At 40.8% G+C, this 23,910-nt stretch overlaps 1 protein-coding gene across 1 annotated transcript; it reads left to right on the forward strand.

Annotated features, from left to right (window-relative positions):
- Nucleotides 1-328: 328 nt before the first annotated feature.
- On the forward strand, nucleotides 329-23,666 carry LOC110506155 (uncharacterized). Its single transcript, XM_090194562.1, has 4 exons — nucleotides 329-1,098; nucleotides 7,833-8,545; nucleotides 13,010-13,376; nucleotides 21,933-23,666. Exons 1-4 carry the CDS (start codon nucleotides 687-689, stop codon nucleotides 22,733-22,735), a joined length of 2,295 nt encoding a protein of 764 aa, XP_090050688.1. The 5' UTR covers nucleotides 329-686; the 3' UTR covers nucleotides 22,736-23,666.
- Nucleotides 23,667-23,910: the final 244 nt, after the last annotated feature.

Genomic DNA, 23,910 nt, shown 5'->3' on the forward strand with positions numbered 1-23,910 from the left:
TCTCTCTCCCAACAGCCTTATACCCTCTGTCCCTGTCCCTCGCTCTTCTCTCTTCCTCCAGCCTTCAAGCTGCTAGAAATAACAAGGTCATGTCTTTACTTCCCTTCTTCTTTTAGTAGGAAAGTTCATGTTTTTTTTTATATCTTACAATCAATATAGTTCTTATTGCAAGCTGAATATTTCAAATGCACTCTGAAACATATATTTATCATTAGACAGCAGCTCACGTTTTTCACAAAAGGCTGTTCCAAGTTTAGGAGTTCGGCAAATTTGCCTGAGCAGACAGTGTTAAAATATATTTTTTTATAAGAAAATGTGCAATAATTGAAGGTGACAACAAATGTTATAGTCATAACAATATTTTACTGTGATATTTTTCCCACTCCAGTCAGCATACGGTGATGTGGAATTTAAGGCGATGCTGTTAGTGTGACGTATAATGTAGTGGACGGAACTCTAATTTCAACAGCAACAACAGTTAGTCAGACACCTCGGTAGCTTGATAGACAAAACAGACGAACCACTAAAGCTCTTTAGATGCTTTCGTGTATATTTGCCACTGTGTTTTAAATCAACTTTTGTCGTTTAGTTCGTTATCCCATTTAATTTCATATTTACGGTGTTGTTGTTAGTCAGCTAGCGGGCTTGTTAAGTTAGCATTAGCATAGCTAGCTAACATCCCGACCATGAGTTCACTAAACTACTCTCCTCCTGATAAAGAAGAGGAGGTCTGCTGGACGGAGAAAGAAGATCTGGGGCTGAACATTGTCGTCAAAGAGGAGGAGGAAGAGGAGGCTGTTACAATACAAAAACAAGTAGAGGGTGAGGCTGTTACAGTGAAAGAAGAAGAGAAAGACGTTTCAGTGAAAGACGAGGAAGACGCGTTCAGAGTGAAAGAGGAGGAGGATGTTACTGTAAAAGAAGAGGAGGAAGAGAAAGAGGAGGAGATGACTGTCACGTCGAAAAAGGAGGAGGAAGAAGAGAAGGAAACTGGATATCTGGGCCCGGATTCCCAAAGGCATCTTAAGGCCTCCAATGGTTCAAATGATGAACTTAGCCGTAAGATGGTTTTGAGAAACCATTCCCTGATTAACACTAGTAAGTACTGTCTTAAAAACAGAGGCACAAACTCTGCAGTTGTTGAACTGATGTGTGGTGTTAAAGGGGAAATCTGCTGTTGCTTCATCCATATTTGGACCTATCAATTATTTAGGGCTGGCCGTCCATGAGGTCATAATGATAGTTTTAACCAGATTCCGAGGCTATACAGTATATTCTAGAATTCATCCATGATGTCATAATTATAGTTTAACCAGATTTCTAGGCTATATAGTATATTCTAGAATTCATCCGTGGTGTCATAATGATAGTTTTAACCAGGTTTCTAGGCTATATAGTATATTCTAGAATTCATCCATTGTGTCATAATGATAGTTTTAACCAGATTCCGAGGCTATACAGTATATTCTAGAATTCATCCATGATGTCATAATGATAGTTTTAACCAGATTTCGAGGCTATATAGTGTTAATTTACCAACAGTGGCGATATGCAAGATTATGTTTTGGTTTCTGATGGCGAAATAGAGTTGAAACATTTGAGGCGTTTATAAGTTCTATTCTTCAAGAACCAATGGCTATTATGATGTCATAATGATATAATGTCTGACCCCGTTCAGTCAGCTGGTCGATTGTTTTGGTCGACAGGCTGTTGGTCGAGCAAGATCTTTCTTGTCAAGCAGTCGCAAATTATATACATGTTTTATCGCACAAGAGACACCTTGTCTGATTCACGCCTGTCTCGGTGGACTAATCCATTGATGAGGCTGTGGGGATGGCGCAGTCCAAGAAGGGGCGTGTACCCTACATGATTTTGGCCCCGATCTAGCTGTCTTTGACAAGTTTTTGTGATCGGAGACAAAGTCACTGTGTCGTTGCCTACTCGGGGTGTGCGGCCGTCACCGACACTCGTTTAATGTTAGCTGGTCAGAGACACAATCTGAGGGCTACTGATCACGTCTTTGAGCAGTCCCAGACGTCCTGATGTTTTCAAACAGGTTTGATTTTTATCTGCACAAAATATGCTCAGCGGTGGATTTTGACAGTCGTTTAGTGGTCCACCTGGCATAAGATGCTTAAGGCATGTCTCTCTCTCCAGAAGGCCTCCTCTCTCTCCAGAAGGCCTCCTCTCTCTCCAGAAGGCCTCCTCTCTCTCCAGAAGGCCTTCTCTCTCTCCAGAAGGCCTCCTCTCTCTCCAGAAGGCCTCCTCTCTCTCCAGAAGGCCTCCTCTCTCTCCAGAAGGCCTCCTCTCTCTCCAGAAGGCCTTCTCTCTCTCCAGAAGGCCTCCTCTCTCTCCAGAAGGCCTTCTCTCTCTCTCCAGAAGGCCTTCTCTCTCTCCAGAAGGCCTTCTCTCTCTCCAGAAGGCCTCCTCTCTCTCCAGAAGGCCTTCTCTCTCTCCAGAAGGCCTCCTCTCTCTCCAGAAGGCCTTCTCTCTCTCCAGAAGGCCTCCTCTCTCTCCAGAAGGCCTTCTCTCTCTCCAGAAGGCCTCCTCTCTCTCCAGAAGGCCTCCTCTCTCTCCAGAAGGCCTCCTCTCTCTCCAGAAGGCCTCCTCTCTCTCCAGAAGGCCTTCTCTCTTTCCAGAAGTCCTCCTCTCTCTCCAGAAGGCCTCCTCTCTCTCCAGAAGGCCTCCTCTCTCTCCAGAAGGCCTCCTCTCTCTCCAGAAGGCCTCCTCTCTCTCCAGAAGGCCTCCTCTCTCTCCAGAAGGCATCCTCTCTCTCCAGAAGGCATCCTCTCTCTCCAGAAGGCCTCCTCTCTCTCCAGAAGGCCTTCTCTCTCTCTCCCACCTACTTCTTCTTGCACCTTCATTGTTTCCTAACTTCATAGTGTGAATTGTTTGCCATTTGATTGTTAGTTGTCTTCACTCCCTTTCCACACACTGAGCAGATGTTTTCATGAGAAGGTTAGACACATTTTTTTATGGGGGGGTTTTGTATTATGCTAATTGTGTCTTCCACTTCATCACCACTGATTGGACGGGATTTAACAAGGGATCATATCATTCGGCGTATAAAGTCTTCTGTCCCTGTAAGTTCACATGTGGAACTGCATTAAATGTTTGTTTATTTTTTTATTGAATATTCAAAACATACAATATACTTGCAGTGAAGCCGCTCAATAACGACACCATACCAGTCATCCAACAGACTCCCATTCAGAGAGACACAGAGAGAAGCATCCAGGGTCAATGCCCTGCTCAAGGGCACGTTGACTGATCTACCACCAGGCCAAAAAACAGGAACCCGAACCCTCCAAGATCCCTCCACAGTTCCCCAATATCTGTCCCTCAACCATTCGAGACCCCTCTCACAACCCCCCCCCTCCCCCCCAGGAAGATAAAAAAAACTATTTGTTTTTGTTTTGTTTCCAGTCATTTAGAAATGTCCCACATTATCCTCTTTATTAACAGAAACTCATATACAGTATAGTATTAGTTTAAAACTAAAATGGACCAATCCTGGATCGCCCCCTGTATTATCAGCCACTGAAATAGGAGAGACTTTGTCTCCTCTGTTTGTCTGCTCAACACAGAGTGAAACCAAAACACCCCATGTAGCCCATGGCAACCTGATGACTCAGAGTCACGTCATAAACAAGTACAACGGTCACCGGTTGGTTACCAGGTTATTACTGCTAAATAAACTGTTCACCATCTGGGACCATTCAACAGTCTAAATTTACCAGGTTATTACTAAATAAACTGTTCACCATCTGGGACCATTCAACAGTCTAGATTTACCAGGTTATTACTTCTAAATAAACTGTTCACCATCTGGGACCATTCAACAGTCTAGATTTACCAGGTTATTACTTCTAAATAAACTGTTCACCATCTGGGGCCGGCAGGAGATCTCCAGCCGCAGGGTTTTCTTCAGGGGGTCGACCACCGAGGTGAAGGACGGGGGGCCAGCACCGGAATTGGAGTTGGTACCCCTCGAGCATTGTGGACAATACCCTAGGGGAACTCCACACCCTCCTCATAATTTGCCCTTTGAGACTGGGAGAAGTGGCCAAGGCCTGGGAAGGCCCCCCTCTGTCGTCCCCCAGCACAAGACGATGGGGCAGGAGAGGGACCCCACCGTCGTTCAGTAATTTGTCATTAGCAGAGAACCCACGCTACGGCGGAGCAGAACCCGGAGCAACATGTTCACAACACACACATAGAACAAGCCAGTCGTCAAGTTGTGTACAAGGTCAAATACAGTTTGTGTTAGCAAGAGCCACCATACTAATGGATACACACGGAATCGTAGTGTACCGCTAACAAAACACCAGTACGACAAACCACACGCAGTCGTAGTGTAACGCTAACAAAACACCAGTACGACAAACCACACGGGTCGTAGTGTAACGCTAACAAAACACCAGTACGACAAACAACACACAGTCGTAGTGTAACGCTAACAAAACACCAGTACGACAAACCACACACAGTCGTACTGTAACGCTAATAAAATAATAAAACACCAGTACGACAAACCACACACAGTCGTAGTGTAACGCTAACAAAACACCAGTACGACAAACAACACACAGTCGTACTGTAACGCTAACAAAACACCAGTACGACAAACAACACACAGTCGTAGTGTAACGCTAACAAAACACCAGTACGACAAACAACACACAGTCGTACTGTAACGCTAATAAAATAATAAAACACCAGTACGACAAACCACACACAGTCGTAGTGTAACGCTAACAAAACACCAGTACGACAAACCACACACAGTCGTAGTGTAACGCTAACAAAACACCAGTACGACAAACAACACACAGTCGTAGTGTAACGCTAACAAAACACCAGTACGACAAACAACACACAGTCGTACTGTAACGCTAATAAAATAATAAAACACCAGTACGACAAACCACACACAGTCGTAGTGTAACGCTAACAAAACACCAGTACGACAAACCACACACAGTCGTACTGTAACGCTAATAAAACACCAGTACGACAAACCACACACAGTCGTAGTGTAACGCTAACAAAACACCAGTATGACAAACCACACACAGGGTCGTAGTGTAACGCTAACAAAACACCAGTATGACAAACTACACACAGGGTCGTAGTGTACCGCTAACAAAACACCAGTACGACAAACCACACACAGTCGTAGTGTAACGCTAATAAAACACCAGTACGACAAACAACACACAGTCGTACTGTAACGCTAATAAAACACCAGTACGACAAACCACACACAGTCGTAGTGTAACGCTAACAAAACACCAGTATGACAAACCACACACAGGGTCGTAGTGTAACGCTAACAAAACACCAGTATGACAAACTACACACAGGGTCGTAGTGTACCGCTAACAAAACACCAGTACGACAAACCACACACAGTCGTAGTGTAACGCTAACAAAACACCAGTACGACAAACCACACACAGTCGTACTGTAACGCTAATAAAACACCAGTATGACAAACCACACACAGGGTCGTAGTGTAACGCTAACAAAACACCAGTATGACAAACTACACACAGGGTCGTAGTGTACCGCTAACAAAACACCAGTACGACAAACCACACACAGTCGTAGTGTAACGCTAACAAAACACCAGTATGACAAACTACACACAGGGTCGTAGTGTACCGCTAACAAAACACCAGTACGACAGGGTCTAAGCCTCTAGAGGGAGTGAAAGATGATAAATGGGCGTGAACAAAGAGCAGCACTGAAGATATACAACAATAGACAATGTAATAATGATAATGGTTTGCCTAATGGGGGAACCTGGTGAGATAAATACTGTTAATGGTTTGGGGGAACTTGGTGAGATAAATACTGTTAATGGTTTGCCTAATGGGGGAACCTGGTGAGATAAATACTGTTAATGGTTTGCCTAATGGGGGAACCTGGTGAGATAAATACTGTTCATGGTTTGCCTAATGGGGAAACCTGGTGAGATAAATACTGTTAATGGTTTGCCTAATGGGGAAACCTGGTGAGATAAATACTGTTAATGGTTTGCCTAATGGGGGGAACCTGGTGAGATAAATACTGTAAATGGTTTTCCTAATGGGGGAACCTGGTGAGATAAATACTGTCAATTTGGTGAAAGTATTCCTTTTCTAAATAATATGTTTCCCAATGATTAATGTAGAGCAAGTGTGAAAACCACAGAAACCTTTCGAATGCCTCTTTGTCCTGAATGGGATTCTAAATGTAATTTTTTTTATCTACATTACTTCCTCATGTTTTCCTCCAATCACAGTGTATGATACCATGTAGAAGCTCTGAGTCATTACTTCCTCATGTTTTCCTCCAATCACAGTGTATGATACCATGTAGAAGCTCTGAGTCATTACTTCCTCATGTTTTCCTCCAATCACAGTGTATGATACCATGTAGAAGCTCTGAGTCATTACTTCCTCATGTTTTCCTCCAATCACAGTGTATGATACACCATGTAGAAGCTCTGAGTCATTACTTCCTCATGTTTTCCTCCAATCACAGTGTATGATACACCATGTAGAAGCTCTGAGTCATTACTTCCTCATGTTTTCCTCCAATCACAGTGTATGATACCATGTAGAAGCTCTGAGTCATTACTTCCTCATGTTTTCCTCCAATCACAGTGTATGATACCATGTAGAAGCTCAGTCTGTACTTTTATCCAATGTATGAAATAAACACCAGTTAAAAGGTTGCTAAATAAGACTGAATAGAGACGGCGGGTCACATATTTGGTTGTGAAAGTTGTAAAATACCTATTTTGGATGCAGAAGTTGTTAGCTTGAATGCTAAACGCTCATTGACAAAGGCTGGTAGCAAAGCTGTTAGCTTGAATGCTAAACGCTCATTGACAAAGGCTGGTAGCAAAGCTGTTAGCTTGAATGCTATACGCTCATTGACAAAGGCTGGTAGCAAAGCTGTTAGCTTGAATGCTATACGCTCATTGACAAAGGCTGGTAGCAAAGCTAGCCAATGAGCATTTTACTGGTTGAAGTTGAAGTGTTTTTTTAAGTATGAAGCAGTTGATTTGTGACAATAACACATTATATTACAATTATAATCCAAAAGTAGTGTGAAATGCACTCATAAGCAACCTGTAAATGGAGGCTATTTTTGCTGTCAGCCTATGAATGACACAGAGCTTAATGTGAGTTTCAGATATACAGATATATGCAGATATACAGTACTACATCCATAACTAGTGGTTTCCTCATTAGCAGATATACTACATCCATAACTAGTGGTTTCCTCATTACCAGATATACTACATCCATAACTAGTGGTTTCCTCATTAGCAGATATACTACATCCATAACTAGTGGTTTCCTCATTAGCAGATATACTACATCCATAACTAGTGGTTTCCTGATGACCAGATATACTACATCCATAACTAGTGGTTTCCTCATTACCAGATATACTACATCCATAACTAGCGGTTTCCTCATTAGCAGGGAGGAGTTTCTGCTACCAAATTGTGTGTGCATCGGCCCTTGTGGGGCAATTTTAGCAAACACAGAATGGGGCCTATATTGGTGATCAAAAAGTCGTCTGGCACACTGCTTAGGATTTCAGCAACTTTAAAAACGTATTTCTAGCCTAAAATCATCCACTTTACTACTAAGGTGAAGAAAATAAGACTAAATATGGCTATTGTTGCTTGACTGGTCTTTTTAAGACAATTGTCAAACACGTTTGTACACAACATCATGGGCATGAGGCCTTTCAGCTAAAATAAACGGTGGATTTCTGTTGTGGGCCTTTTAACCTTCTGTCTGACTTTGTTTTTGTTGTTCACACAGGAGAGAGACGTGACGATCGTGGATCCTCTGGGGAGCCTCAACAACATCATGAAGCTGAAGAGGCAGAGGAGAGTTTTTCCGCATCAGAACATCTCAATAAACAGAAGCGGAAACGCACAGGGAAGAAACCTCACCGCTGCTCTGACTGTGGGAAGAGATTCACATCTTCAGCAGACCTCAAAAGACATCAGAGAATCCATACAGGAGAGAAACCTTATAGCTGTGATCAATGTGGGAAGAGATTTACTGATCTAAGCAGCCTGAAAAGACACCAGAGAATTCACACTGGAGAGAAACCTTATAGCTGCACTGACTGTGGGAAGAGTTTTAATGTTCCAAGCAGCCTGAAAACACACCAAAGAATTCACACGGGAGAGAAACCTTATAGCTGCACTGACTGTGGGAAGAGTTTTAATGTTCCAAGCAGCCTGAAAACACACCAAAGAATTCACACGGGAGAGAAACCTTATAGCTGTGATCAATGTGGGAAGAGTTTTGTTTCATCTAGCCAACTGACTGTACACCAGAGACCACACACAGGAGAGAAATGTTATAGCTGTGATCAATGTGGGAAGAGTTTTGTTTCATCTAGCAAGCTGACTGCACACCAGAAAACACACACAGGAGAGAAATCGTATAGCTGTGATCAATGTGGGAAGAGATACTCTGGTAAAAGATCTCTGATTAGACATCAGAAAATACATGAAGGAGTTGTTCCATGATATCAATAAAATGTCATAATGTAGAACCCTAAACGTTTGTCCCCTGATCTATTGATTTCATCATGATGTGGATATTAGCCTCATCAGGTGAAAAGTCCAGGTTCTGAAATGAAAGAGTACTATTTATGTGATTAACAAAAAGTGTTGCGTTATACTTATCTCGTCGGTGATCCACTTGAATCAAAATGCAACTCTTCAAAATGTAGCGAGCTGTTTACCGCAAGTTGTCCTCTAACCAGTGATGTACACATTAAACCCAGATTCCATGTGGTTTTAGAGCTGTTCGTTTAATCAGGATGTGCAACCTCATACCCCCCTCTCTCGCGCAATTGATTTCAACGTGATTTCGATATGAGTGATGACAAATAAGTGTTGCATTTCTCTTCGTTCTGGGGACCTCTACATTTAAATGCATCACTCCGAAATGTAGCTGACTCTCTTCTGCAGATTATCTAACCAGTGAGATAAAAGATTTTAAAATTCCAAAAGATATCTCCCATTTCCATGTGGTATTTTAGTTGTTAGTTTCAACAGCAGTTTCAACCTGATTTCCCCCCAATAGATTTATTGCCAGTTGTCAAAACAGCGTTTTTGGTGCTTATAAGGAGCTCGTTTAAAAAAAAGAGATTTGTTTCACACTTTGTTGGTTACTACATTCCACATGCGTTATTTCATAGTTGTGATGTCTTAATTATTATTCTACAATGTAGAAAATAGTTAAAATTAAGAAAAACCCTTGAATGAGTAGTGAGTGTGTCCAACTTTTGACTGGTGCTGTATATCTGAAAGATATCAAATCAAATTGTATTATGTTTATTTGTCACATGCGCCGAATACAACAGTAAAATGTTTATATTTCGATGCACTCACAACATTCAGACATTTGTGTTACTGTCGTCAATAAAAAGTCCTCAGAAACAGGCGTCTTCTCCCTTCGGACAACGACAACACTCTGACCTGAGTGGGCGGGTGTAGTGTCCAGATGCGCATTTCGAAGCGCTCTGATTGGTTGGGAATTTGCAGGGCTATGATGGGTGAGGGATAATTTAGGTAGGCTGAGCAGCCAATCTAACGGGACTAAATGGAAACTGAAGGGACTGTGAGGGGACGTTAGGTAGAGAGGAGAGGAGCAGGATGTACTTTTTACTCACTACCAAATATGGCGATGAGAGGAAGCCCAGTGAAAGATGAGTGGGAGATGATAGAGTGAAATGGATTTTGTCCAACGTTCTGCACATTTTCTCATCGATGAAACGTTTGATCTCAATACAGTTTTCTGTTTCCATAACTAAAATCTGTAACAAACAGAGTGTACTATGTTTTGCGTTAAAATGGCGTTAAAAGGAGTGCAAGCATAATTAATAAGCTAAATCATACAAATATAACTTGTCTGCAGTACATAAGAGAACTAACGGGACTGCCCCTGTACAGCTCCTGACAGACGTGTACTATGGTGCATTGAGTTGGTTGGAACCTCTCCAGCAATCTGACAATAAAGAATGATGAATTAACTATTGACTTTGAGTGTCCCTTTGTTGAATTTCCATGACAGTCCTTTAGATGCCTTTTGGGAAACTCCAAGAGAGCTGTCATGTGCCATTTACTGAGGAGTGGCTTCTGTCTGGCCACTCTACCATACAGGCCTGATTGGTGGAGTGCTGCAGAGATGGTTGTCCTTCTGGAAGTTTATCCTATCTCCACACAGGAACTCTGGAGCTCTGTCAGAGTGACCCTCAGGTTCTTGGTCACCTCCCTGACCAAGGCACTTTGCCCCTGATTGCTCAGTTTGGCTGGCGGCCAGCTCTAGGAAGAGTCTTGGTGGTTCCAAACTTCTTCCATTTCAGAATGATGGAGGCCAAACTTAAACTGTCATGTGCCTTTTACTGAGGAGTGGCTTCCGTCTGGCCACTCTACCATACATTTCTGATTGGTGGAGTGCTGCAGAGATGGTGTTCTTGAGGACCTTCAATGCTGTAGACATTTGTTGGTACCCTTCCCCAGATCTGTGCCTCGACACAATCCTGTCTTGGAGCTCTACGGACAATTATTTTGGCCTCATGGCTTGGTTTTTGCTCTGACATGCACTGTCAACTGTGGGACCTTATATGGACAGGAGTGTATCTTTCCAAATCATGTCCAATTAATTGGATTTACCACAGCTGGAAGGAAATCAAGTTGTAGAAACATCTCAAGGATGATCAATGGAAACAGGATGCACCTGAGCTCAATTTTGAGTCTCATAGAAAATGGGTCTGAATACTATGGAATACAAAGGGTCTGATATTTCTGTTTTTTAAATTTTTATAAATATTCTAACATTTCTAAAAACCTGTTTTTGCTTTTTTTTTATGGGGTATTGTGTGTAGATTGATGAGAGGAAAACATCTATATTATATATTTTAGAGTAAAGGCTGCAATCTAAGAACATGTGGAAAAAGTCAATCGGGTCTGAATACTTTCCAAAATGGAAATATCACACTTACATAAGTATTCAGACTCTTTATTCAGTACTTTGTTGAAGCACCTGTAGCAATTACAGCCTCGAGTCTTCTTGGGTATGACGCTACAAGCTAGGCACACCTGTATTAGGAGAGTTTCTCCCATTCTCTGCAGATCCTCTCACGCTCTGTCAGGTTGGAAGGGGAGTGTCGCTGCACATCTATTTGCAGGTCTTCGATCGGGTTCAAGTCCGGGCTCTGGCTGGGCCACTCAAGGAAATTCAGAGACTTGTCCCGAAGCCTGCGTTGTCTTGGCTGTGTACTTAGGGTCGTTGTCCTGTTGGAAGGTGAACGTTCGTCCCCAGTCTGAGGTCCTGAGTGCTCTAGAGCAGGTTTTCATCAAGGATCTCTCTGTACTTTGCTCTGTTCATCTTTGCCTCGATCCTGACTAGTCTCCCAGTGCCTGCCGTTGAAAAACACCCCCACAGCATGATGCTGCTACCACCATGCTTCACCGTAGGGATGGTGCCAGGTTTCCTTCAGACGTGACGCTTGGCATTCAAGCCGAGAATCTTGTTTTTCATGAGAGTCTGCAAACTCCAAGCGGACTGTCATGTGCCTTTTACTGAGGAGTGGCTTCCGTCTGGCCACTCTACCATACATTTCTGATTGGTGGAGTGCTGCAGAGATGGTTGTCCTTCTGGATGGTTCTCCCATCTCCACAGAGGAACTCTGGAGCTCTGTCAGAGTGACCCTCGGGTTCTTGGTCACCTCCCTGACCAAGGCCCTTCTCCCCCGATTGCGTCACGTCTGGAGGAAATCTGGCACCATCCCTACGGTGAAGCATGGTGATGGCAGCATCACGTCTGGAGGAAATCTGGCACCATCCCTACGGTGAAGCATGGTGGTGGCAGCATCACGTCTGGAGGAAATCTGGCACCATCCCTACGGTGAAGCATGGTGATGGCAGCATCACATCTGGAGGAAATCTGGCACCATCCCTACGGTGAAGCATGGTGGTGGCAGCATCACGTCTGGAGGAAATCTGGCACCATCCCTACGGTGAAGCATGGTGATGGCAGCATCACGTCTGGAGGAAATCTGGCACCATCCCTACGGTGAAGCATGGTGATGGCAGCATCATGCTGTGGGGGTATTTTTCAGTCAAGTTTGGCTACTTCGAAGAATCTGAAATATAAAATATATTTTGTATTGTTTCACTATTATTCTACAATGTAGAAAAGAGTAAAAATAAAGAAAACCCCTTGTGTGTCCAAACGTTTGACTGGTACTGTATATGATTGGAATGTTTTGTTAAGCCAGCAGCTAGTTACTGGAAATGAGACATATAATCATGACATGATTAAAAAATACTATTAACTGACATGATTAGGTAGCTAATGAAACACCAATGGACATTTACAGTAGCTGGCTAGGCTATTCAAACTGTAACATTGGCTAGCTTTACAATACATTGGAATAAATGGTCCATGGAGTTACCTCTTCATACTATCAAGATAATTCTTATTGCATACTGATTATTTTTAAGTGCACTCTAAAACATATTATTATCTAATTCCAGCCTTTGGGAGCTAGATACGTCTGTTTCTCTTCATCAGACAGCGGCTCACGTTTTCACAAGAGGCTGTAGTTACATCGTAGATAAAAGCAGGCTTTTAAACTTGTCTGAAAATTAAATATAAACTCTACGTTTTACTCATCTGCGTTACCCACTCCAGTCAGCAGATGGCGGTCTGGGAATTTAAGCCGATGCTGCTGGTGTGACGTATAATCTAGTGGACGGAACGCTTCTTTCAACGGCAGCAACAGTTCGTCAGACACTTCGGTAGCTTGCTAGACAAAATAGACGAACCAATAAAGCTTTTTAGTGTATATTAGCCAATGTGTTTTATCCCACTCCTGTCATCTAGTTAGTTATCCGATTTCATTTCTTATTTACGTTGTTGTAGTTATTAGTCAGCTAGCGGTCTGGTTAAGTTAGCATTAGCCTAGTTAGCTAACATCCCCGACCATGAGTTCACTAAGCTACTCTCCTCCTGCTGAAGAAGAGGATGTCTGCTGGACGGAGAAAGAAGGTCTCGTCAAAGAGGAGGAGGAAGAGGATGCTGTTACAATACAAACACAAGTAGAGGATGAGGCTATCACCGTGAAGGAAGAAGAGGAAGACGTTTCATTGAAAGAAGAGGAAGACGCGTTCAGAGTGAATGAGGAAGAGGATGCAGTTTTTGGAGTGAAAAAGGAGGAGGAGGAAGAAGAGGAAGAAACTGGATATCTGGGCCCGGTTTCCCCAAAGCACCTTAAGGCATCTAATGATGAACTTAGCTGTAAGATGGTTTTGAGAAACCGTTCCCTGATAAACACTAGTAAGTACTGTCTTAGATACAGAGGCACAAACTCTGCAATTGTTGAACTGATGTTTGGTGTTAAAGGGGAAATCTGCAATTTTAAATGATTAATTTATAGCCATTGATTCTTGAAGAATATAACATATGCCTCATGATCTTAGTTCAACTGTTGTACCCCATCAGAACCCAAATAAGCTTTTTTTACTCCAATGTTTAGAAACAATGTAAATCAACACTATAGCCTCAACATGGTTAAAACTATAATGTTGATATCATGGATGGTCAGTCCTTGCATCCATAGATCTGTCTATGAATTTGAGAGTAGTTACATTTCTCCAGTCTCATCCATCATCTTATTACCAAAACAGTGGTGGAATTACAGATTTGTTATTATTTCAACTGCAGATTGATTGATTGATGTGGTTTTTTAAAGGGGCAACCTAGGATTTAAACAGTAACAAAATGCCTGCCCTGAGTCTTGGTTTGGTAAACAGCTGAGGGATGGGGTCTGGAGAAATGTAACCACTCTCAAATTCACAGAGAAAGTTATTGTAGAAACCTTAACCCAAAACCTAGCGACCTCGCCAAAAAGTTCAGACATCTTGGCATAACGATTATAAGGCTTGACAGTCACTATGTATACAAGGACTGGACATCCAGAAGGTCAAAATTATAGTTTTAACCAGATTTTGAGGCTATACAGTGTTTGTTTATGAACAATGGTGTTTAACGAGCTTATGTTTTGGTTTCTGATGGGGGAAATACAGTTGAATCATTTGAGGTGTTTATAAGTTCTATTCTTCAGGAATCAATGGCTATTATGATGTCATAATGATATAATGTCTGACCCCATTTAGTCGATTGTTTGATCGATCGGCTGTTGGTCGACCAACATCTTTTTGTTGAGCAGTCGCAAATATAGATATTTTTTTATGGCACAAGACTAATCCACTTGTCTGATTCGCTCCTGTCTCAGTGGACTAATCCAAATGTCTGATTCCCTCCTGTCTCAGTGGACTAATCCATTTGTCTGATTTGCTCCTGTCTCAGTGGACTAATCCATCTGTCTGATTCGCTCCTGTCTCCGTGGACTAATCCACTTGTCTGATTCGCTCCTGTCTCCGTGGACTAATCCACTTGTCTGATTCGCTCCTGTCTCAGTGGACTAATCCATTTGTCTGATCCGCTCCTGTCTCAGTGGACTAATCCATTGTGGGGGCTGTGGGGGTGGCACAATACAAGAAGTGGTGTGTATACTACATGTCAGGTGTAGACGACACGATTTCTGTCCCTGATTTAGCTGTCAGACAAGTTTTTGTGATCGGGACAAAGTCCCCATGTCGTTGCCTGCTCGGGGTGTGCGGCCGTCACCAACACTCATTTAATGCCGGCTGGTCAGAGAGACAATCATGTCTTTGAACAGTCCCAGATGTCCCAATCATTTCAAAACATGTTTGATTTTTTTCGGCCCTAATCTACAATGCTTTTGTAGTGGTGAGATGTGGAACGACACGTTTTGAGAATGGTGATCAGAAAGAGCCAATGAGAGCTCGCAAGAGAAGAAGCCATGGAGATGATAACATTGTATAGACTACTACTAGTACTATTACTACTACTAATACTACTACTACTGATACTACTACTACAACTAGTACTAATACTACTACTACTAATACACTACTACTACTAATACTACTACTAATGCTTATACTACTACTACTACTAATACTACTAATACTACTACTAATGCTTCTACTACTACTACTACTAATACTACTACTCCAGTAGGAAAGATGACTACTACTAGTACTATTACTACTACTAATACTACTGATACTACTACTACAACTAGTACTAATACTACTACTACTAATACACTACTACTACTACTAATACTTATACTACTAATACTACTAATACTACTACTCCAGTAGGAGAGATGACTACTACTAGTACTATTACTACTAGTTCTACTAATACTACTACTAATACTACTACTACAAGTACTACTTGTACTACTACTAATACTACTACTCCAGTGGGAGAGATGACTACTACTAGTACTACTAATACTACTGATACTACAACTAGTACTAATACTACTACCACTAATACTACTACTACTACAATTACTACTACTAATACTAGTACTACTACTCAGGAGGAGAGATGTACCATTCATTACCATCATTTCTCATCTACAGTGTGTGTTTGGAGACGGTAACTTCTGTTAATGCACCCCATGTAATATTATTACAGTCTTACCATGGTGAGAGTGGACACGCTGTTTACAGAGCTTATAACCTATGTTTACAGAGCTTATAACCTATGTTTACAGAGCTTATAACCTATGTTTACAGAGCTTATAACCTATGTTTACAGAGCTTATAACCTATGTTTACAGAGCTTATAACCTATGTTTACAGAGCTTATAACCTATGCTACACTGGTGAGAAACATGTTGGTTTATTTCATTCCATTTATTAGTTTTGTCAATTTATTTTAATTGTCTTTTGTTTGTAGTGCTCCTGTCAATCAAAAATTATTATTTTTTCTTCACCTCAAACAGCAAGTAAACAAAGTGTGTTTTTACATCCATTGAGAATGACAATAGTTCCTCGACGTGGCAGATTTAGGTGGTTCCCTTTCAGATAACCACGCTGCAAAAAATATACAAGTCGTCCTGTGATTCATTGGAGACATATAGATCAGATTACTTCCTGTCTGTGTGGATCTCACCGTGAAACCAAGAGCATATTGGATGACTGTCATATTTCATTCACCCGGTAGATGATACTCACATTTTCACTGTACCCATCATGAGCTTGCTACCCATCACAAATTAATGTTTACAACAACGTAGGGTGCACAGGTTGAGAGAAACATTTGAGTTATTCCTTCTCGCATCTACGCGCTCTCACATTTTCGTTTGTGGACTTCAAGGCATAACACATTATTTGTATGTCACCAGGAGAAAAAACCTTTCCAAGCCAAACCATTTCATAACTGAAACACACAGCTTACATTGTTGTCACCATATTAGCTAAAGTAACATCATAGTCAACACAGCTAATAGGACTAACTTGTTAGTAAACCTGCTACAATCATGCAGTAACTTTACAGTGTACAGTCAGTAAGCAGTTTAGCAGTTACACCGGCATGCCACGTTGGTTTTCCTTTGCAAAGTTAAAAGCTTACCTTTGATTTGGAAGAGTTCAATGTTGTGTTGGATAGTCATAGCCAGCTAGCTAACATAGCATCCCTCTGTCATAGCCAGCTAGCTAACATAGCATCACTCTGTTATAGCCAGCTAGCTAACATAGCATCCCTCTGTCATAGCCAGCTAGCTAACATAACATCACTCTGTCATAGCCAGCTAGCTAACATAGCATCCCTCTGTCATAGCCAGCTAGCTAACATAGCATCCCTCTGTTATAGCCAGCTAGCTAACATAGCATCCCTCTGTCATAGCCAGCTAGCTAACATAGCATCCCTCTGTCATAGCCAGCTAGCTAACATAGCATCCCTCTGTTATAGCCAGCTAGCTAACATAGCATCCCTCTGTTATAGCCAGCTAGCTAACATAGCATCCCTCTGTTTGAGCAGGGTGTTTCAGTAGGCTAAACTAGATAGCTGCATTTGCTAGCTAAGTAAGTCAAACTAAAAAAAAATGACACTCTATTGCTTTTCCTTAATTTAAGAAATTAATTTGTTTTAAACTGTTGAACTATTGTCTATCTCACCACATGTTCTACACTGCAGTGCTAGCTAGCTGTAGCTTCTGTTTTCAGTACTAGATTCATCTTTTTTTTTAAAATTTTTTTTACCTTTATTTAACCAGGCAAGTCAGTTAAGAACAAATTCTTATTTTCAATGACGGCCTAGGAACAGTGGGTTAACTGCCTGTTCAGGGGCAGAACGTATCATGTTATGCACTGCAGTGCTAGCTAGCTGTAGGTTATGTTTTCAGTACTAGATTCATCATGTTATGCACTGCAGTGCTAGCTAGCTGTAGGTTATGTTTTCAATACTAGATTCATCATGTTATGCACTGCAGTGCTAGCTAGCTGTAGCTTCTGTTTTCAGTACTAGATTCATCATGTTATGCACTGCAGTGCTAGCTAGCTGTAGGTTATGTTTTCAGTACTAGATTCATCATGTTATGCACTGCAGTGCTAGCTAGCTGTAGGTTATGTTTTCAGTACTAGATTCATCATGTTATGCACTGCAGTGCTAGCTAGCTGTAGCTTCTGTTTTCAGTACTAGATTCATTCTCTGATCCTTTGTTTGGGTGGACAACATGTCAGTTCATGCTGTAAGAGCTCTGATAGGTTGGAGGACAATCTCTGGAAGTTGTCATAATTACTGTGTAAGTCTATGGAAGGGGGTGAGAACCATGAGCCGCCTCCAGGTTTTGTATTGAAGCCAATGTACCCAGAGGAGGACGGAAGCTATCAGTTCTCTGGCTACACCATGGTGCTACCCAGTGGTGTAAAGTATTTAAGTAAAAATACTTTAAAGTACTACTTAAGTCATTTTTGGGGTATCTGTACTTTACTATTTATATTTTTAACTACTTTTACTTCACTACATTACCCTCAGAAAATGTTTTTTACTATTTACTCCATACATTTTCCTTTACACCCAAATTTTGAATGCTTAGCAGGACAGGAAACTAGTCAAATTCACGCACTTAACAACCGAACATACCCGGTCGTCTCTACTGCCTCTGATCTGGCGGACTCACTAAACACTAATGCTTTGTTTGTAAATTAGGTTGGAGTGTGCCCCTGGCTTTCCGTAAATACATTTTAAAAACAAGAAAATGTTGCCATCTGGTTTGCTTAATATAAAAATTAGAAAATATTTATTCTTACTTTTGATACTTAAGTATATTTTAAACCAAATACTTTTAGACTTTTACTCAAGTCGAATTTTACTGGGTGACTAGAGTCATTTTCTATTAAAGTATCTTTACTTTTACTCCAGTATGTCAATTTGGGTCCTTTTTTTCCAACACTGGTGCAACCCAACAGAGTGCTGTTGTGGCTACTGTAGACCTTCATTGAAACACAGTCTTTTAATAAATGATTTGGTGACGTGATTTACGTATTTATCTACAAAGTTATGATCAGTGAAGAAGAAGAAAACACGCCAAAGGGAACAGTTGGTTAGGATCCCATAAGATGGCCGCTTTCCAATGCATTTCCTAACAACACTCTCAAACAACTATCTTAAGGCTAGCCGTCCCGCTAGTGGGACACCAGTCGACAACATCCGGTGAAATTGGAGGGCGCGCAATTCAAATAAATAATTGTAATATTAAACATTCATGAACATCTTATATCATTTAAAAACCTAAATTATTGTTAATCTAACTGCGTTGTCCAATTTACAATAGGCTTTACAGCGTAAAGCATACCATGCGATTGTCTGAGGACGGCGCCCCTCGCAAAATCACAAATAGCGATTTTAAATAAATCACTTACTTTTGAAAATCCTCCTCTGTTTGCAATCCAAAGGGTCCCAGCTACAACATGAATGGTCATTTTGTTAGATAAAATCCTTCTTTATATCCCAAAAAGTCAGTTCAGTTGGCACCATCGATTTCAGTAATCCACTCGTTCAACATGCAAACAAAGGAATCCAAAAAGCTACCGCTAAACTTTGTTATTTATATTATGATAATATAATATTTCGCAACTACATTTCTATTTAATCCTCAGGTACCCTAAAATGGAAAGCGGAAAGCAGTAAAGCAGTATGTTCAATTGAAAAGTAAAACGCGTCCTCTTCATCGCGCGACGACAGACTGATATTGTACTCGGACTCTTTGTACAAAAACTCAAATTCTTACTCGTTTTTGAAGAAACAAGCCTGAAACAATGACCAAAGACCGTTGACATCTAGTGGAAGCCATAGGAATTGCAATCTGGGAGCCGGAATTACATAGGACCCTAACCCTAACCCTAACCCTAACCCTAACCTTTCTATTATAAGAGCCTGGGACCTCACAACAACAAAAAATCTGGTTGGTTTTTCTTTGGATTTTTGCCTGCCATATCAATTGTGTTATAGTCTCAGACATCAGACAAACGGCAAAGTGTTTTCTATTCAATGCTACCAATTATATGCAAACCCTGGCTTCTGGGCCACTTGTAATCTACTACCTTTAGTACTTGATTTTAACCTGTTGATCCTACTTGAGACGCAGACGTCTCAAGTAGGCACCTGGAAATGCAAATGCGCTACGCTAAATGCTAAATGTACTCGTTAAAACTCAAACGTTCATTAAAACACACATACAGGGTATTGAATTAAAGCTACACTCGTTGTGAATCTAGCCAACAAGTCAGATTTTTAAAATGCTTTTCGGCGAAAGCATGAGAAGCTATTATCTGATAGCATGCAACACCCCAAAATGCCTGAATTACGTAAACAAATGAATTAGCGTAGCCGGCGCTACACAAATAGCAGAAATACAATATAAAACATTCATTACCTTTGACGAGCTTCTTTCTTGGCACTCCTATATGCCCCATAAACATCACTATTGGGTCTTTTTTTCGATTAAATCGGTCCATATATACCCAAAATAGCCATCTATGGAAACTGTGTAATTCAGAAAAAACATTGTTTCAAAACGCTGCGTCATTTTTTAAAATAAAAAAATTAGACGATAAACTTTCACAAAACACTTCGAAATACTTTTGTAATCCAACTTTAGGTATTAGTAAACATTAATAATCTATCAAATTGATCACGGGGCGATGTGTATTCAATAGCTCCACGTCTTGAAATCATGGTCGGAAATCTCTCCTCCAAAACATCCTGTCGGAGACCGGAAGAAATGGAATCCCTTTCCTTTGTTTTACCAAGAAATAATTCTCAGGAAAATGACGACAATGGCGACATCGTGTGGAAGCTGTAGGAATTGCATCCTTAGTCCTATTTAATTTGGTGTCCTTTAAACAATACATGCAAGTGGCGCATGAATATTATTTTCCAGTTTTCAGCGACCAGTTTTTCTTACGCTTTTTGATGAAACACACGCTCTGTTATAGTCACAGCCGTGATTTAACCAGTTTTAGAAACGTCAGAGTGTTTTCTATCCACACATACTAATCATATGCATATACTATATTCCTGGCATGAGTAGCAGGACGCTGAAATGTTGCGCGATTTTTAACAGAATGTTCGAAAAAGTAGGGGGTCGACTTAAGAGGTTTTAATAAAGTATTTTATTGTTGAGATATTTTCAGTTTTTTTAGGCCTCACTGCTTCATCACATGGCCACATTCTCATGTTCCAATGTGAATTCTTTGAGAGATGGGCGGGTCTAAGGCTCTAGAGGGAGTGAAAGATGATAAATGGGCGTGAACAAAGAGCAGCACTGAAGGGGCGGCAGGGTAGCCTAGTGGTTAGAGCATTGGACTAGTAACCGGAAGGTTGCAAGTTGAAACCCCTGAGCTGACAAGGTACAAATCTGTCGTTCTGCCCCTGAACATGCAGTTATGGCCACATTCTCATGTTCCAATGTGAATTCTTCGAGAGATGGGCGGGTCTAAGGCTCTAGAGGGAGTGAAAGATGTCCTAGGCGTCATTGTAAATAAGAATTTGTTCTTAACTGACTTGCCTAGTTAAATAAAGATAAAATAAATAAATAAATAAAAAATATACAGCAATAGACAATGTAATACTGTTCATGGTTTGCCTAATGGGGAAACCTGGTGAGATAAATACTGTTAATGGTTTGCCTAATGGGGGGGGAACCTGGTGAGATAAATACTGTCAATGGTTTGCCTAATGGGGGGGGAACCTGGTGAGATAAATACTGTTAATGGTTTGCCTAATGGGGGATCCTGGTGAGATAAATACTGTTAATGGTTTGCCTAATGGGGGGATCCTGGTGAGATAAATACTGTTAATGGTTTGCCTAATGGGGGATCCTGGTGATATAAATACTGTTAATGGTTTGCCTAATGGGGGATCCTGGTGAGATAAATACTGTTAATGGTTTGCCTAATGGGGGATCCTGGTGAGATAAATACTGTTAATGGTTTGCCTAATGGGGGATCCTGGTGAGATAAATACTGTTAATGGTTTGCCTAATGGGGGGATCCTGGTGAGATAAATACTGTTAATGGTTTGCCTAATGGGGGATCCTGGTGATATAATGTTCAGAGAATCCATTTAGGCAATTTGGTGAAAGTATTCATTTTCTAAATAATATGTTTCCCATGGATTAATGTTTTGTGAACAAAGAGCAGCACTGTAGCTGTACAACAGAAAAAAAGATATCTGACACACTGCTTCGGGTTTCAGCAACTGTAATAATGTATTTATAGCCTAGAATCATCCTGTGGAAACAATAATACAAAATAAGTCTATTGTTGCTCACTTGACTGTCTTTTTAAGATAATTGCCAAATAAGTTTGTAAAAGCATTTAAACATTCATTAAGGATGTAAATTGTTGTACAACATCATGGGGATCACCTTTTAGCTCAAATAAACAGTGGATTTCTGCTCTTGTGGGCCTTTAAACCATCTGTCTGACTTTGTTGTTCACACAGGAGAAGGATGTGACTATTGTGGATCCTCTGGGGAGCCTCAACAACATGATGAAGCTGATGTGGCAGAGAGAAAATCACAATTACACCAGAGAATACACACAGGAGAGAAATCTTTTAGCTGTGATGAATGTGGGAAGAGTTTTACTAAGCCAAGCAACCTGATATCACACCAGAGAACACACACAGGAGAGAAGCCTTACCACTGCTCTGACTGCGGAAAGAGGTTCTCAAGAGCAGAGAACCTAAAAGTACACCAGAGAAGCCATACAGGAGAGAAACCTTATAGCTGCTCTGACTGTGGGAAGAGGTTTCTTTTGTCAGGACATTTAAAAGCGCACCAGAGAATACATACAGGAGAGAAACCTTATAGCTGTGATCAATGTGGGAAGAGTTTTACTCAGTCGTGCAACCTGATATCACACCAGAGAATACACACTGGAGAGAAATATCACCGCTGCTCTGACTGTGGGAAGAGATGCACCACTTTATCAGACCTCAAAAGACATCAGAGAATCCACACAGGAGAGAAACCTTATAGCTGTGATCAATGTGGGAAGAGGTTTACTCAGTCAAAGAACCTGATATCACACCAGAGAACGCACACAGGAGAGAAGCCTTACCACTGCTCTGACTGCGGGAAGAGTTTCCACAGATCAGATTCACTAAGAAGACACCAGCGAACACACACATGTGAGAACTCTCTTAGCAAGAAATCTCATAGCTGTGAACAATGTGACAAGAGATACTCTGATAAAAGATCTCTGATTAAACATCAGAAAATACATGAAGGAGTTGTTCCATGATATCAATGAAATGTCACAATGTAGATTGTTTTAACATTGTAGTAGGAGTATTTTAATGATGTCACAATGTAGAATGTCTTAACATTGTAGTAGGAGTATTTTAATGATGTCACAATGTAGAATGTCTTAACATTGTAGTAGGAGTATTTTAATGATGTCACAATGTAGAATGTCTTAACATTGTAGTCGAAAAATCCAGGTTCTGAATTGAAAGAGTTAAACATACAAAGTGTTGTGTTACATTTACCTCGTTGGTGGCCCACTTGAATCAAAATGCAACACTTCAAAATGTAGCGAGCTGTTGTCTACAAATTGTCCTCTAACCACAAATGTGCACATTATTCCCAGATTCTGTGTGGTTTTTGAGCTGTTAGTTTTAACAGGATGTGCAACCTCACCCCCCCCTCGCAAAATGTATTTCCAAGTGATATCGATATGAGTGATGACAAATAAGTGTTGCATTTCTCTTCGTTTTGGGGACCCCTACATTTAAATGCATCACTCCAAAAATGTAGATGACTGTCTTCTGCTAATTGTTGTTATTCCACTACTGAAGAAGCATGACTCAAATCACCTCATATTTCAAACATTCAGCCTGACAAAATATACATGTTTTATTATTCCATTCCTCACCATTAAGTGAAGTATTGCCACTACATATTAACAAAGGGGTGAACATTTGGTTTTGATATTGAATATTTCATAACATTTTCAATTCATGTAACGTTTGCAACCAACTTACAGTTTGTATAAATGTTTATAAAACAATGTAGTAAAACAAGCTTATATTTCTGGTTGGATATTACATCCTATTCTTACTATTTTAATTTATTTTCCTTAGAATGATCATTAGTCTTTCAGTTTTTTATTGTTATTCTTTAGTTTGTTATCCTTATGATTGTTGTGTAGTAAATATTTCAGTTTTTATTTTTAATTAATAATAGATATATAAAATTCCTGTGAAGCGCATTGTGTTGCATCCGTGTCTGAAATGTGCTGTATAAATAAAGCTTGATTTGATTTGAACATATTGCAAAACAAATGAACCCAATGACCGACCAATCAAAACAAATGAACCCAATGACTGACCAATCAAAACAAATGAACCCAATGACTGACCAATCAAAACAAATGAACCCAATGACTGACCAATCAACAGACTCTTGCTGAACCAA

This window comes from Oncorhynchus mykiss, chromosome 13, assembly GCF_057628025.1.
Source record: "Oncorhynchus mykiss isolate SJ-2025 chromosome 13, ASM5762802v1, whole genome shotgun sequence".
NCBI lineage: Eukaryota > Metazoa > Chordata > Actinopteri > Salmoniformes > Salmonidae > Oncorhynchus > Oncorhynchus mykiss.

Bases quoted from the DNA above. Each gene is read 5' to 3' on its own strand.
- LOC110506155 (XM_090194562.1), top strand. From the start codon at position 687: ATGAGTTCACTAAACTACTCTCCTCCTGATAAAGAAGAGGAGGTCTGC. The intron at 8,546-13,009 runs GTTCCATGATAT...TAGCCTAGTTAG, and splicing joins AGAAAATACATGAAGGAGTT to CTAACATCCCCGACCATGAG. The intron at 13,377-21,932 runs GTAAGTACTGTC...TTGTTCACACAG, and splicing joins CCGTTCCCTGATAAACACTA to GAGAAGGATGTGACTATTGT.